The 17168-nt window shown below is 38.3% G+C and overlaps 1 protein-coding gene across 1 annotated transcript in view; it reads right to left on the reverse strand.

Moving 5' to 3' along the window:
* LOC132903500 (keratin, type I cytoskeletal 9-like) overlaps positions 1-15857 on the reverse strand; it is a 68366-nt gene extending 52509 nt beyond the window's left edge. The window contains exons 1-2 of the mRNA XM_060951909.1: positions 15669-15857; positions 15410-15580 (exon numbers count right to left, since the gene is read on the reverse strand). Of these exons, the coding sequence (XP_060807892.1) occupies positions 15410-15580; positions 15669-15857 (360 nt within the window). The remainder of the gene's footprint in view (positions 1-15409; positions 15581-15668) is intronic.
* Positions 15858-17168: the final 1311 nt, after the last annotated feature.

Raw genomic sequence — 17168 nt, forward strand, 5'->3', positions numbered from 1 at the left:
TAGTATTCAGTATTTTCCAGACTGTTGGCTCTGTCTACACCGCAAGGGATATAGACGTGACCATATGTACGTATGTATGTATTTAATTTAACTATTAGAGTACAATTTTCGACATTACTCTTATTATTACTTTATTGCACATAAAAAGTAAAATAACAAATTACAAAACAGGCATTAGATTTAGAAGACTATGTACAATGGCGGACTTATCCCAATTTGGATTTCTTTCAGTCAACAAAAATATAAAGGAAAATCCATAATCAAAAAGGCAGCGCACATAAAAAGCATTGAAGGTACCTTATAATAATCAATTAATTTAATATTGTATAGAGAAGCGTATGAATATGGATTCTACTTCAACTTCATGTGCCGTGTGGTTCCCGTCTCCAATAAAAAATGACCCATTCCATCTCGTTCCCATGGATGTCGTAACAGGCGACTAAGAGATAGGCTAATATACATGGGATTCTTCGTTTAGGCGATGGGCTAGCACCCTGTCACTATTTGAATCTTAGTTATCATTAAGTCAAACAGCTGAACGTAGCCTATCAGTCTTTTCAAGACTGTTGGCTCTGTCTACCCCGCATGAGACATAGACGTGATTATATGTATGTATTTTGATCATTAATAATTTTATAAATAAACACCATTTTGTTCACTGCCTCCCGTACTAGAGGGAAGATAGGTATAACGATGGGTTTCTTAATACTAACGAGATAGTCATCAGAAGGATTTCTGTATAGTATGTATCTCGTATCAAGACGATTTATTTGCGAGTGCGGCCGGGTGGAAGAGATAGTGAAGATTTAGTACAAGCGGATTTAAATGGACGATACGTACGTTTGTTATTTTTCCAGAGAAACTTAAGTTTTTTTGGTGACATTAATCTTGTTTATACTTTAGTACGAATTAAAAAATTTCCATTTTAATAAAAAATAACACTTGAATGAGATCTCTGGCTGACTAGTTTAGACACGCGGCCCCGCTCGCGTAATGATAAATAAATAAATAAAAAAAAGCTCCTCTCCAGAGTGGTGAGGATGCAATCAGGACTAAATCCAGGAGGAAAGAAAAATTAAATTTAAGAAAAGACTGCATGAATTTTTAATTGTTTTTATTCCATTAATGATTATTTTAATTTTAAATTTTAAATTGTATAATTACTAATTTTTAAATTATTAATTTTGAAAGTAACGCAATTATTATAAACAATATTTACATGCCATACTTCTGGCGGAACATGTAAGATCACATATATTTCTAACACCCATTTGTACCATGTTTCAAGTAAATAAAGAATATTTCATTTCATTTCATTTCATTTCAGAAGGTTATACTTATATACAGACGAAGTTAGCTATTGCATTGGCCCAAGAATTTTAGGCCAACTACCTCCCTTACAAGATTCTACCCTACACTTTAAAATTAATTACCAAATAACAGAAAATATACTGGCAATAAAATTTAACGACATCTGTAAGTATGGTAACACCGTAATCGAGGGGATGAAACATTTTAATATCTTTGACAGTTATTAAATCTTCCCCTAAATAAATATGGGGGGTTATTATTAAGAGTAGAAATTTAGTAATAATTTTGATTGGTACGAGTAGTAAGAGTTTTGATACCCATTATTTATTTACCAAGCTAACTTGAGATTCATCTTGTAGACGATGGGCTAGCAACCTGTCACTATTTGAATCTCAATTCCATCATTAAGCCATACAGCTGAACGTGGCCTTTCAGTCTTCGCGAGACTGTTGGCTCTGTCTACCCCTTATCTGATAAAGACGTGATTAAACATACGTATATTTATGCCATATGGTCCTCTCTACCTTCTAGGAGGAATAGACAGGCACCAAACACCAAAATCTATACTAATCTATATTTCTATATTAATATTATAAAGCTGAAGAGTTTGTTTGTTTGAACGCGCTAATCTCAGGAACTACTGGTTTGAATTGAAAAATTCTTTTTGCGTTGAATAAACCATTTATCGAGAAAGGCTTTAGGCTATATAACATCACGCTGCAACTATAAGGAGCAAAGAAATAATGGAAAATGTGAAAAAAAAAACGGGGAAAATCATTCATCCTTGAGGGCTTCAATGATGCCCAAAATAACTATTCCACGCGGACGAAATTGCGGGCATAGCTATTTTTACATACACATTCTTTTAAACCGTAATTTAAAAAGCGCCTCTCTCCTTATTTTCCTAACTTCCTTAGTCGCTTTAAAAATACATTTGGAAACTGCGTCGGTCGCTTAACGACTAAAGGCGGGCCCCTTACAAATCACCCTTAAATAAATGCCGAGCATTGATTCCGTAATGCTTCCCCTTAATTTGTTGTTTACGAATTAAAAAGCGAGTTTGCGTTAGCTATGGTTTATTTTTTTGGTAACACTAAATGTCTATTTTAAATTCAAATTCAAAATTTTTATTCTATAGGATACTTCATATCGCTTAATAATTGTCAAAACGTATGGTTTAACAACATTGGTTGACGTCAAATAAATTACTTAAAACTAAGTTTATTGCCGCTTCTCAGGCGTCAGTGCAGAAGAAGCGGTTACAAACTGCACTGCAGCATTTTCTTCAACAACGTCAACTTGACAATATCAATTAAACTTAGAATAGAATGTGGACGAGAGAATAAATAAATAAAGAAATAAATACTTATATAGGTACGGGACCAATTACACAGATTGAGTTAGCCTCGAAGTAAGTTCGAGACTTGTGTTACGAGATACTTACTCAACGATACTATATTTTATAATAAATACTTATAAAGATAAACATTCAAGACCCAGGCCAATCAGAGAAAGTTCTTTTCTCATCATGCCTTGGCCGGGATTCGAACCCGGGACCTCCGGTGTCACAGACAAGCGCACTACCGCTCCGTCACCGAAACCGAATTTAATTTAACCGAATTTAAAAAGGAGGTGTGTCGAGTGATACATATACATACATATAATCACGTCTTTATCCCTTTCGGGGTAGACAGAGCCTCCGGAACAAGGCCACAATCAGCTGTAGGTATGGCTTAATGATGGAATTGAGATTGTTGTGCCGTGTGGTTCCCAGCACCAATAGCAAAAAGAGTAGGACCACTCCATCTCTATCCAATGGATGTCGTAAAAGACGACAAAGGTAACTGTCTGTTGGCGAAAAAATAACATTGCGTGTGCCAGGTCCTTCTCTTTCTGTGCAGATTGTAAAAGCTTGAGACTACTGGCTCTGTCTACCCCGTAAGGTATGAAGACGTGATGTATATCCACGTTTGTGTGTAAAACACTAAACATTTTTCAACAATTCCCAAAACACAATGTAAGAGGAACAGATTTTATTTTTTACTTTTTAATATTCATGTTGAATTTGAAAGCTATTGTCCAGTTTGTTCGTCGAAAATTGTTTTGTAGTATTTTGAAAAACTCTAGTCGCACATTTGTGTAAAATTTTTGTTTGTAACTATATTTCATACATATGTACATACATATGGTCACGTCTATATCCCTTGCGGGTTAGACAGAGCCAACAGTCTTGAAAAGACTAAATGGCCACGTTCAGCTATTTTGCTTAATGATAGAATTGAGATTCAAATAGTGACAGGTTGCTAACCCATCGCCTACAAAGTTTGTAAGCCTATCCTTTAGTCGCCTTTTACGACATCCATGAGAAAGAGATGGAGTGGTCCTATTCTGTTTTAGTATTGGTGCCGGGAACCACACGGCACATATTTACAATATTAGTATGGATTTGGTGATATCGCGAGGAACCGACCTTTCATACATCACACTTATTATTAATTCACAATAAAACCGAATTCGGGGAGAAAACGCGACCGCGCACACCGCAATTACCCCATTTCAGTGGAAAAGGGGAAATTTTCCCCACAAGCTACATTTATCACTGCAATACTATCAAAACATTTAGTTATTTGTACCAATCGCTTTTGACGTTATACAAAGACGGTTTTGTTAGCGTGTTGGATTATATAGTCTTTATTGTACGGGTAATGTATTGTGTGTTATAAGGAAATGTGGTAAGAGTGTATCGCAAGGGTTAGTCGTGGTAAGAAATCGCTGCGTTTTGTAGACATAAATGCTTTTTTGACGCTTCCGTGACTGCTTGTTACATAGTAGCGAATTGAAAATTATGTGACGGACATTGAAGGCAATGATTGTATTATCATAAGCGCCGTGTGGTTCCCGGCACCAATAGAAAAAGAATAGAACCGCTCCATCTCTCTTCCATGGATGTCGTAAAAGGCGACTAAGGGGTAGGCTTATAAACTTGGGATACTTCTTTTACGGCGATGGGCTAGCAACCTGTCACTATTTGAATCTCAATTCTATCTTAAAGCCAAATAGTTGAACGTGGCCTTTCAGTCTTTTCAAGACTGTTGGCTTTGTCTACCCCGCTGCTAAAAACACAGTGACTAGCCGCTTTTTACTGAATTATCTAGTTCCTTTATTGTTTGCCGGTTGACTGGAAGAGATCCCTTCATGGGATAAGTCCGCCATTGCAAGTGATTTGTTTCTTTTATAACTATGTACAATTTTCTTGTTACTGTGTTATTTTCTATGCAATAAAGACATTACAAACAAACAAACAAAACGAAGCTAATATTACTAATTAAACTGAAATCAAAATCTAACTAAAACCTGAATATTTATTTGCACAAATTAATAGCGGCTTTTCAAACCGGCTGCTTTTTTTTTTAGGGGGAGTTTATTGCCAATCTCTCTCTGTGTGGGTTACAGAGACATTTGTATACATTGTTATTTGCATTGTATATGATAAACTTTTACATTGCATTACACTTTTATAGTCTGCTTCTTTTACAATATCTGTTAGAGTTTGTTATTATTATTATTATTTTTCAGTATAATGTTTGTAACACAATGCTATTTTAACATTATTATTTCTATTAAATTAGTAGCTATTATATTATACAACATTTTTTTTATGGCTTTTTATTTTATACCTGTATACTATTATTCCCCGGCTGCGTGTTACGTTACTGTGTGACAGTCAGACGCGCTCCCCCTGTACATAATGCCATCGAGATCTGACTCAACAAATGTTATAATGCTTTGGTGATAATTCTTAACGCTTCGGATATCAAGATAAATGAGACGTTTCTGTTTTCTCCATACATACATATGGTCACGTCTATATCCCTTGCGGGGTAGACAGAGCCAGCAGTCTTGAAAAGACTGAAAGGCCACGTTTAGCTGTTGGGCTTAATGATAGAATTGAGATTCAATAGACAGGTTGCTAGCCCATCGCCTAAAAAAGAATCCCAAGTTTGTAAGCCTATCCCTTAGTCGCCTTTTACGATACCCATGGGAAAGAGATGGAGTGGTCCTATTCTTTTTTGTATTGGTGCCGGGAACCACACGGCACTAAAAATAACAGAGAATAAATGAATTGCTTCACGTAATTCTTCCAACAAGTGTTAGTTCATAATTTTCAGAACAAGATAAATAATTGTATACATTCACCATGAACCCGGAACCTTTCGGATCTTGTGATTCATAGGCTTTGCCACTGCGCAACATGTACCGCTTAAATCACGAATTTTAACCCGCAAGCCATGCTTATTGCGTAATTAAACTTGAAACTCTCCCGATTTAGTGTTGCCGCACTAAAGTCTATCGATAGACTCTATCGATAATTATGTTAACAATGGTATCGATAGATTTATCGATCGTATCGATATCGATATACCCTAAATACTATTGAGACGAAAATGGGTGAGAAGCAGCGGAGTTTAAAAGCGGGAAATGCAAGAAACTCTTCTCTCTTCTCTTCAAGAAAGTCGATACACTGCAGCGTCGTGGCAGGACATTTATAGTCGAAGTCGTCACATTAAATTCAAAGGTGCCCTTGAATTTAATGTGACGACTTCGACGAGTTACTTGTATTACAATTGAATGCAGACCAGCTTACACAGCATTGCTGATGACTGGCTTTTGATGTGGTTAGATTTGAAGGAATAATATCATACTCGTATAGCAGATAGCATCGAAGCTTTTGTATTGTATTGTACCCGAAACCGACGAGCTTTCATGAAAAGAGTTATGAATGTGGATGAAGCGAAAGAAGTGGGCGTGGCAAGTGAAAACATGTGGTCTCTGCCTACCCCCTTGGAAAGCGTGATATGTATGTATGTAATAGACTTCGATATTATAGATGATTTTCAAGGTCAACTATCGATAGTCAAACTATCGATAGTTCGACAACACTACCGGATTGTCTAAAATCAGATTGTTTCGGTCTAGTAGTCAGGCTGTGGGTTCGATCCCTACCCTCCGTTTCGTTATTAAAGATTAATTATTGTTATAATTTCCAAAGGGAACATGTTCATTTTGTTCGTGTGATTTACTTATACCATTCATATTGAACTAACTAGCTGTGCCCGCGACTTCCTCCGCGTGGAAAAGTTATTTTGGGCATCATTGAATTCCCCGTTTTTTTCTTACATTCTCCATTATTGCTTCGCTCCTAATAGTTGCAGCGTGATGTTATATAGTATAGCCTTCCTCGATAAATGATGTATTCAACACAAAAATATTTTTTCAATTCGAACCAGTAGTTCCTGAGATTAGCACGTTCAAAAAAAAAACAAACTCTTCAGCTTTATAATACTAGTAAAGATTTGATTGCTAACCGATACTCTTACGTTGAATGAAAACTATAAAACTGCACGTTTTGACAATTTATTGTGTAACCATAATCCAATTTGTGACGTCAATAAGTGATATGTGTGAAATAAGTGATGCCTTGTATCCAATTTTGAAAATAAATCTATTCTATTCTATGGGTGTACAATTGGCTGATTGTCAAAAAAACACAGAGGTTTCAACTGAAATAAATAAAACTTCAATTTGAGACGACCGTGTAATGAATGGGTTTAAAAAGTTAGGCTAACCAGACATCATTTATCAAAAACACTATATGCATGACAAGAGACAAACCATAGCGCGTAATAATAAAGCACACCGCCATCTATTAGACCAAAAACAAAAATAAAGTTTCATAAGATTGAACAATGGGTTAGGTAAGGGTTCCCTGCTAAGGTCGCGGGGGTCACAGAACTAGCTTCGTGTTAATCTGATTTATCCAATTCAAGATCGTGGTCAAGAGGCACGTCCCGGGCTTCTCTCCAGAGAGGTGAGGATGTAACCAGGCCTAACCTCTGAAAAGTGATGATAATTGAAATTGAATTAATTTAAACTACTTATTTTACTATGTAGAGTGTGTTGATTCTTGAGTGACTATGATGAGTTTAAGTGGAAAGAGGTAGTCTCTGCCTACCCCTCCGGGAAAGAGGCGTGATTTTATGTATGTATGTATGTATTTAACTATGTAACATTCACGTACTTATATAAACGTAAGCTATATGCAATTATAATATAATTCACTAAGAATCCTCTGACTAATGCCTTAACGGAATATCCGTCTGTCTGTATGTCCCCTTAGCCCTCAACAACCCCTGTAGTATGATCTCGTTCTATTCCTGTTTCACTATAAATAATTTTTTATGCAGTTTGAAATGAATTATATATTTTTTTATTAATTATAGTAAAAAGCGGCTAAGAGCCACACTCGGAGTCGCGCACGAAGGGTTCCGTACCACCATCACTTCTGTTACTTAAATATTTTTTTTATATTCAGGTTTATACCTGTTATTGAAAGCTGCCAACAAATTGTTTATATGAAGCTTTTTTTGTTTTTTTTAACGACGCCATCTGGCGCAAATCGAATTTAATGTGATATTTTATTTTGTATTCTATTGAAAGGTCTTACATACCTTTTATATTTCACCAAAATGTGACCAGCGGTTCGAAAGTTATCGCTTTACAAACATACATCCATATATTAAATGTATTTTCGTTTTGAAAGTTTGATTGGTAGACATCATTCGTTTCGAACCAATACATGATTTTTTTAATGTTTTCTTTCTAATTCCCTTTAAAAGTATTGTTCTAACAATGATAATGAAATTATTTATTTATGCAAACTTTATGCACGTAAAATGTACAACAGGTGGACTTAATGCTACAAGGCATGTTCAACCTGTCAAGCCTTATATTATTACTAGCTGTGCTCGCGATTTCGTCGTTATTATGGGCATCATCGAAGTCCTCAAGGATGAATAATTTTCCCCGTTTTTTTCTCATTATTTTTTTGCTCCTTATAGCAGCGTGATATTAAAAAGCCTATAGCCTTCCTCGATGAATGTTCTATTCAACGCAAAAATATTTTTTTAAATTGAACTAGTAGTTCCTGAGATTAGCGCGTTCAAACAAACTCTTCAGCTTTATAATATTAGTATAGATATGTGCGCAATTTGTCTATTTTCCAACTCGTCAATCGGTATAAAAGTAATTTCATGTCCAAATAGAACTGTATCGAGATAGGAACAACTTGTCCAATCGGAAGGGGCCCGTCGCCCCAGCGGGACCCTACCACTTAACGTGTCCAATTACTAAAGCTGTGTGCACAGGATTAGGCTGTTTTCACTTTGCTATAGCTTGTAATGCTCGGATACTCTCGAGCGATGAGTATCACTAGGAAGGGTGATTGGAGAATGAATGGGAGAAATTACATTACATACATACATATGGTCATGTATAGACGTGTCTCTGTCTACCCCGCCAGGGATATAGATATATAGATATCCCTTGCGGGGTAGACAGAGCCAACAGTCTTCAAAAGACTGAATGGCCACGTTCAGCTTTTTGGCTTAATGATAGAATTGAGATTCAAATAGTGACAGGTTGCTAGCCCATCGCCTTGATGAAGAATTCCAAGTTTACAAGCCTATCCCTTAGTCGCCTTTTACGACATCCGTGGGAAAGAGATGGAGTGGTCCTAATCTTTTCCACAATTTTGCTGTTAAAAATTAGATAGTGATGTGTTCATCGTCTAAAAAAGAAACACGAGTAGATAGACTTTCCCTTGATTGCTTTTACGATCTGCGCGGAAAGAGAAGCTTTAGCTTTGACGCTATTATTGACTTAATGAATCCTAAAACATACTTACAATTCTGCACCAACTCACATGGATTTTAACCACTACACAACGACGTTCAAATAATCTGAAAACCAACCCTTATATCATTTTTATAGTATAATTTTTCCAAATAATACTCAGCTACCCTTCATTTTATTGCTCCTCTTTCTGACATACCATAAACGAGAGAGATGGCAATAGACGTTACGATTCTCTGAAGTGAGACAATAACATTATACGGGAATATAAAACACACTGCCATTTGTGAGGCAATGTTGTCATGGAGCGAGTAATATAATGGAGGTTGTGTTTGAGCGACGAGCTTGCGACGTCAGATTTAGCTTATACTAGACTTTTAAATGATCCCTCTGTAAGAAGCTAGTCAAACATATACATGTACAATCTTGTCTTTATCCCTTACGGAATAGACAGAGCCGAAAGTCTAGTCAAAACCACGTTAGGCCGTATGGCTAAGTGACGAATTTTGAGATTAAATAGTCAAAAATTTCAAGAAATAAAAGAAACTATGTTTCACTAAATGTTTCACTCAATATCTGTGCTAAACATCCAAATCAATTAAATGAAATAAAAGGCTAATAGACTGATTATTCTTCCTAAATTAATAATAATAAAAAAAAAACAAATATTCATTCAAGAAAATACGATATCACTATTTGAATCTAAATCAATCCTGCTGAATGCTTATTTCAGCCATTTCAAGACAATTTGGCTTTATCTATGCCGCAAGGGATATAGCCGTTAAGATTTATGTACACCTACAAGCACACACATAAAATTCAAGATTCTTAGTAGCATTACAACCGCATTAGACATTTAGTCTTTTCAAGACTGTTGGCTCTGTCTACCCCGCAAGGGTTATAGACGTGACCGTATGTATGTATGTATTACAACCGTCTCCATTCGATTCACACTCCTTGGTTCGTGGCAGATGATTTTATACACTGTGACGTGGGGTGTACGTTTTGGGAAAATGGGTTTTTTGACAAAAAGAGTTGCGGATTGGCCATTGTCTGTCAATCTGTCTGTCTGTTGTTTTATGAAAGTGCATGACGAGATTAGATTGCACATGTTATCGTTGATTTCTATCATCTACTAGCTTTGACCCGTGGCTTCGCTTGCGAAAATTTATCGCCATCAACAAAAAAGCGACGAAATGAGCAGTACTAACCTACAGAAAGCAATGAATTAAACATTACCTACAAAAAGCGACGAATTAAGGGCTACCTACAACAAGCGACGATTTTAGCGCTACCTACAAAAAGCAACAAATCAAACACCACCCACAAAAAACGACTAATTTAGCGCCACCTTAAAAATAATACAGGTTTTTCGCAAATCTCACAGACACTATAGTTTTTAGCAGGATGAAAGGTACTCTTATGACCTTCTCAAGACTCTTAATAACATAAACGTGATATTTCAAGAAGACAAATTCAGAAGATAACTCGTGAAGACGTAACAAACAAAAAAACTATTTTCGTATTTAATATTAGTTCGAATTGGGATTTATATTTAAAAGCACTCCCACATTCACTTACTCATTGATCACGAAATCTCAAAAACTACTAAGCCTATAATCATGAAATTTGGCAGAGAGGCAGACTGTAGCTAGGAATCGTCAGTTAAGAAAGGATTCTGGGAAAATCCCGCGGGAACGGGAGTAAACGGCATTTTTCGTTTCTCGCGGGTAGAGTCTCACATATTAAGCTTTTTACTCCACTTTACTCCTAGCGGGGTAGGCAGAGTCAAAGCAATATATGAATATTGGTTATCGCTTTATTACTACAATAATATGTTCCAATCCACACTCACTATAAACCTTTTTCAATAACACTACATTTTGGCGTTTATCGGTAACAATATATCACGAAAATTGTTATCGATATGAAATCGATATAATTTATGGCCAACCCTACTGTAACAGTATCGTCTTATTGTTACATCCTTCTATCTTCTTCGTCCTGTCTTTAGTCCCGGTTGCATCCTCATCACTCTGGAGAGGAGCCTGGGTATGCCTTTGACATACATACGTACATAATATCACGCCTTTTACCCGGAGGGGTAGGCAGAGACTGCGTCTTTCCACTTGCCACGATCTCTGCATACTTCCTTCATCTTCATCCACATTCATAACTCTCTTCATGCAAGCTCGGCGGTTTCGAGTACTCTTGACCTGACCCTTTGCCAGGACGTCCTTAATTTGATCAAGATACGTTCGTCTAGGTCTTCCCACTCCGACCTTTCCCTCCACACTCTCCTTGTATATCTGCTTAGTCAACCTGCTCTCATTCATCCTCTCCACATGACCGAACCATCTTAACATACCCTTTTCTATTCCTGTAACTACATCTTCTTTTACATCACAACATTCCTTAATAATCGTCATATCTTTTGGTTTCACAACATTGGTTGAAGCCAAATATATTACTTTAAACTAAGTTTACTGCCGCTTCCAAAGCGTCAGTGCAGAAGAAGCGGTAACAAACTGCACTGCAGCTATTCTTCAACAACGTCAACCTTACAATTATCCAAACTTAGAATAGAAATGTACCTATGATTAGATCTTTAAAACTATACAACAAATATTGATGCAGTTTTCTTGTCGCATGTATTAAAAACTAGCTGTGCCCGCGACATCGTCCGCGTGGAATAGTTTTTTGGGCATCATTGAAGCCCACAAGGGTGAATAATTTTCCTCGTTTTTTTTTTCACATTTTCCATTATTTCTTCGCTCCTAATAGTTGCAGCGTGATGTTATATAGCCTAAAGCCATCCTCGATAAATGGTCTATTAAACACAAAAATAATTTTAGAACCAGTAGTTCCTGAGATAAGCGCGTTCAAACAAACAAACTCTTCAGCTTTATAATATTAGTATAGATTATCATCACCTCCTGGCGTTATACCCGGCAGAAGAAGCGGCAACAAGGTAAGATCAGCTGAATTAAGGGCAGGCCACTAGTCCTACTACTATTATAAAGGCGAAAGTTTGTATGGATGTTTGTTACTCTTTCACGCAAAAACTACTGAACCGATTACCATGAAATTTGGTATGTAGGTAGCTGAAGACCCAGAATAACACATAGGCTACTTTATATCCCAGAGTTCCCGCGGGATTGATAGGGTATCCATGCGGACGAAGTCGCAGGCGGCCTCTAGTTAAGACATATTTTATCGCCCCAAGTAAGATAACACTAATATCCCATTTAACGCTTCAATACAAAGCCAGCTCCCCCTCGGGGTGGGGTCAGATTTTCAAGGGGGTGATATGGGGATGAAATTGGTAGTTATTCATTTTTTTTTTTGCTAAATCCAATACTTTTTGCTTGATGCCTGAACAGACAGACAGATATTTTATTACATTTTCGATATGTATATATTAAGTAACACTTGTTGCTGTGTGGTTCCCGGGTTTAGAATAGGGCCTCCCTTTCGTCGTTGAAGGCGACTAAAGGGTGGCTTATAAATTTATGATTAATCTTTTAGGCGATGGGCTAGCAACCTGTCACTATTTCTAATCTCAATGCCATCATTAAGCCAAACAGAAGCCCTTAGAAAGCGACGAGACTATTAGCTCTGTCTACCCCGCAGGGGATATAGACGTAACCATATGTATTTTTGTATGTATTTTAACCCTTGAAAAGACTGAATGGCCACGTTCAGCTATTTAGCTTAATGATAGAATTGAGATTCAAATAGTGACGGGTTGCTAACCCATAACCTAAAAAAGAATCCCAAGTTTGTAAGCCTATCCCTTAGTCGCCTTTTACGACATCCATGGGAAAGAGATGGAGTGGTCCTATACTTTTTTGTATTGGTGCCGGGAACCACACGGCAACTACATGAATACATGAGAAAGATATCACTATTCTTCCTTCTCACTCGCGTTAACTGTTATTTATTTGGCAGGGGGAGTCTCAACTTAATCGTCGATTCGATAATGGCGATAAAAGGAAACGCTACCCTAAGAATGACCCTACGCTATAAAAATATCGATAGAATAACATTAGAGGGGATTTTGTGTACTTTCTTACGAAAGTGTGCCGTGTGGTTCTCGGCACCAATAAAAAAAAATAGGACCACTCCATCTCTTTCCCATGGATGTCGTTATAGGCGACTAAGGGATAGGTTAATACACTTGGGATTCTTCTTTAAGGCGGTGGGCTAGCAATCTGTCACTGTTTGAATCTCAATTCAATCGTCTTCTCTTTTTCTTTCTTTGATTCATCTTTTCAAGAGTGTTGGCTCTGTCTACCCCGAAAGATATAGACGTGACTGTATGTATGTTTGCTCATACAAGTACAGTTATGTACACTTATCACGACTTATTTTTAACAAGAGGACGTTCGCGGAATACCGAATTGGTTGGCTCTGTCTACCCCGTTAGGAATAATGACGTGATTGTATGTATTTATGAAGCAAAAGACACATTTGTTGTATCAGTCTATTCAAGACTGTTGGCTCTGTCTACCCCTAAAGTCGCGATTGTTTGTATGTATGTATATTTTCGAATTACCAAACTGAATCACATGAAACTTTTGTAAAAAAAATTGTGATTTCTCTCAAGGTATTTATTTATAACCTTCAATTTACATTTTGTAAAGTGGGTTACAACAAAAACGTGGTCTAATTTTCAGGAAACAACGCTATTCATTTCAACTACTTCAATACAAATCCATATCATTCGAAAACTATTCCTAAACCTTACGCGTTAAGGTTTAAAACTAGCGCAAAATTAAATTTGCTGACTCACCTTCGGAACTCAATGCTTTGTAACAAGCGAAAATAAACCTTATTTTTTCCATTGTAGAAGTTAAAATGACGGGAAATGTTAAATTTGTTGAATTTTTCGATGCTGGACCAAGTGTATTGATAGAATTAAACGAATTTGGACTCAATGAATCTGGAATTGGGTTTAATATTGAAGGAATTGTGATTATAGTAGGGAAGGGAAGAGCGATTTGATAAGAACCTCTGGTTTCAATCATTATTAGAACTAAGTGTACATTATAAAACACTAACTAGCTCTTACTTGCAGCTTTGTCGGCGTAAATTTTTAATTTTTTTTTGGACAAATTACACAGATTGAGTTAGCCTCGAAGTTAGTTCGAGACTTGTGTTACGAGATACTAACTCAACGATACTATATTTTATAATAAATACTTAAACATCCAAGATCCAGACCAATCAGGGAAAATTCTTTTCCCATCATGCCCTGGCCGGGATTTGAACCCGGGACCTCCGGTGTCACAGACAAGGGTACTACCGTTGCGCCACAGAGGCCGTCAAATTATATTGAATTTCCGCTTTTAATGTTACTATCAAAGTTAGTAGATGTTTTATCTATTACTAACTGCGCCCCAGGACTTCACTCACGTGGGAATTTGGGGATAAACAGTACTTGTATTGTATAGCAAATTTTATCAAAAACGGTTCGGTAGATTTTGCGTGAAATAATAACAAACATACATACACACATCCTTACAAAATTTCGCATTTATAATATCTGTTAGATAATCGAGCCTTAATTATATGTATATACGCGAAATTTAAAGAAGATGGTTTCAGTAGATAATGAGTGAAGAGGTAACAAACAAACAAACAGACTTATTTTCGGATTCATAATAAAAGTTGGGATTTAATAATCAAGAGATAAATATCTGAAATCCAGATGAACGTAGCTTTTTAGTATTTTCAAGACATTTAATTCTGTCTACCTTGAAGAGGATAAAGTTGTGATATACTATAAATCAGATTTTGTTATCGTCATGACTTGATCGGGAATCGACCCCAATACCTGTATGCAGTTCACAGGCAGGCCATCTTCTCACAAGACACAAGACCGACGTCTTACAAGCAAGCGTGTCTTACGGCGTAGAAATTAAATTCGTCATATCTCTCCATTCTCAAGGCCCTTGAAACCGGAGAATTTAAGACGATCAGGTCAATTTTCACTATTTTTGGGGCCAAATGAAAGGGAAAATAGGTTCGGGAATCGATAAATTTGCGGTGTTTAACGATTTTTTTGCAAAACATTTGTGGCGACATCTATGCGCCACAAGTCACGAAAATAAAAAATAAAATCTCGTGACGCTATCAGTCGAAAACAGCGAAAAACCTAAATCGCGCAAGCAAAGTTTTCACGGATTGGAGCTATATATACAACCTCCGACACAACATCGTCTGTCAGGAGCTAGCGCTGTACGCTGACGATGCGGCGTACTACGCGTCGTCCATGCGCCCGCTGTACGCCGCCAAGAGGCTGCAGCCCACACTCGAGGCTCTGCCGGGCTGGCTCTCCAAATGGAGGCTCTCGGTGAACGTCGGCAAGACCCAAGCGATCATGACGGGGACAAGACCCCACCCGCCTCCACTGCGACTGCTCGGCGAACCGGTGCCGTGGCGGCCACACGTCTAATATCTGGGAGTTACCATTGACCGGCGTCTCACGTTCAAGAAGCACGTGGGAGACGTCGTCGCGAACACCAAGGCAGCGAGAGGGAAGCTCCACGGAGTCCTCTCCTCCAGCCTCCCCCTGAGGACGAAGCTCGGGTCTACCGAGCTTACATCAGATCCCGCCTCACGTACGCGGCCCCGGCGTGGTACGCCTACTGCTCTGAGACCAACAGAAGAAGACTCAGAGCGCAAGAGAACCTCAGTCTCAGAGCAGTCGTCGGCGCCCCGCGGTACGTGAGGAACTCGACGATCCTCAGGGACCTGAAGTGGGAGGGCCTTGACGACTTTGTGGCCAGGCTGGCCACGAAGATGTTCGAGAGGGCGGACGCATCAGCACACGAACACCTGCGCGGCATCGCGCCACTCCACGCCCGCCCTCCGGACCGTCGCGTGAAGCCCTCACCTCGCTGCCTTGCGGCAGACGTCGTCGCCCAGTGATGACGCCGCCGCCGATGGGAACTCCCAGAAGACAGAAGAAGAAGAGGATCCAGGCCGCCACGGCCGCTCCACTGACCTGCCTACAGCTGTAGGCAGCGATGAAGCCAGCGAAGAGGGTCAAAAACCCTGACCGTTTGCTCCAACTCCTACACAAGGAGTTTGGGATATGACTACACGATCATCGTCTGTCGCGCGGTTCCCCAGGCGTCACACCAGCCTGGCGGAAGATCTTCCCTTTGGTGGCGGTCGAGCCGAATCATCGCTCCCGCTACACATTTGTCTTTTATCTTGATATCATTACCATTTATATCATTATAAGGTTTTACCGTTACCGATGTCGTGTGGTTACCGGCACTTTAAAATAAGACCACTCCATACCTTTCCCATGGATGTCGTAAAAGGCGACTAAGGGAAAGGTAATAATAAACTTAAGATTCTTCCTGTAGACGATGGGCTAGCAAACCTGTCACTATTTGAATCTCAATTCCGTTATCAGCTAACGTGGTCTCTCAGATTTTACAAGGTTCTGTCTACCCCACAAGGGATATGGACGTGATGCTGGATATCACACGGCAATGCTGGAAACCACTTAAATGAAGAATTACCCAATGCATCTAAGTTGTAAGCAAACTTACAACAAAACAGTCGGAACACAATTAAACTTAGATAGATGTGTGTGTGTGATTGCATGCCTGGATCTCATGGAACTTCACAGTTTGCTGTTCCTAGTTCTCTGAAGAATTTGAGGGACAATACAGGATCACATCACGTCCTTATCCTGTACGGGGTAGTCAGAGCTCGTAGTAAGAAACTAGGACAACATTTACAATACATACTTTCATATAATCACGTCTATATCCCTTCCGGGGTAGACAGAGCCAACAGTCTTGAAAAAACTGAAATGCTACGTTTATCTGTATGGTTTATCATTAGATAAAAATTGAGTTTCAAACAGTTACAGATGGCTACCACATTATTAGTAGCATTTCCCTTAATCGCCGTTTACGACATCCGTGGAAAAGAAATGGAGTCGTTCTATTCTAATGTGCCGGGAATCACACGGTACGACACAAAACAGACTAATTAAACTTAATTTTAATTGCAAAAGTGCATTCAGATGTAATTAAGTCAAAGGAATGCATCTTCATCTGAACTTCAAGATTTAGTTTAGAGTAGATATATTGCCGTGTGGTTCCGGCAAAGGCTACTAATGAACTTAGGATTCTTCT

Source organism: Amyelois transitella, chromosome 27 (genome assembly GCF_032362555.1).
Source record: "Amyelois transitella isolate CPQ chromosome 27, ilAmyTran1.1, whole genome shotgun sequence".
In the NCBI taxonomy this organism is placed as follows: Eukaryota; Metazoa; Arthropoda; class Insecta; order Lepidoptera; family Pyralidae; genus Amyelois; species Amyelois transitella.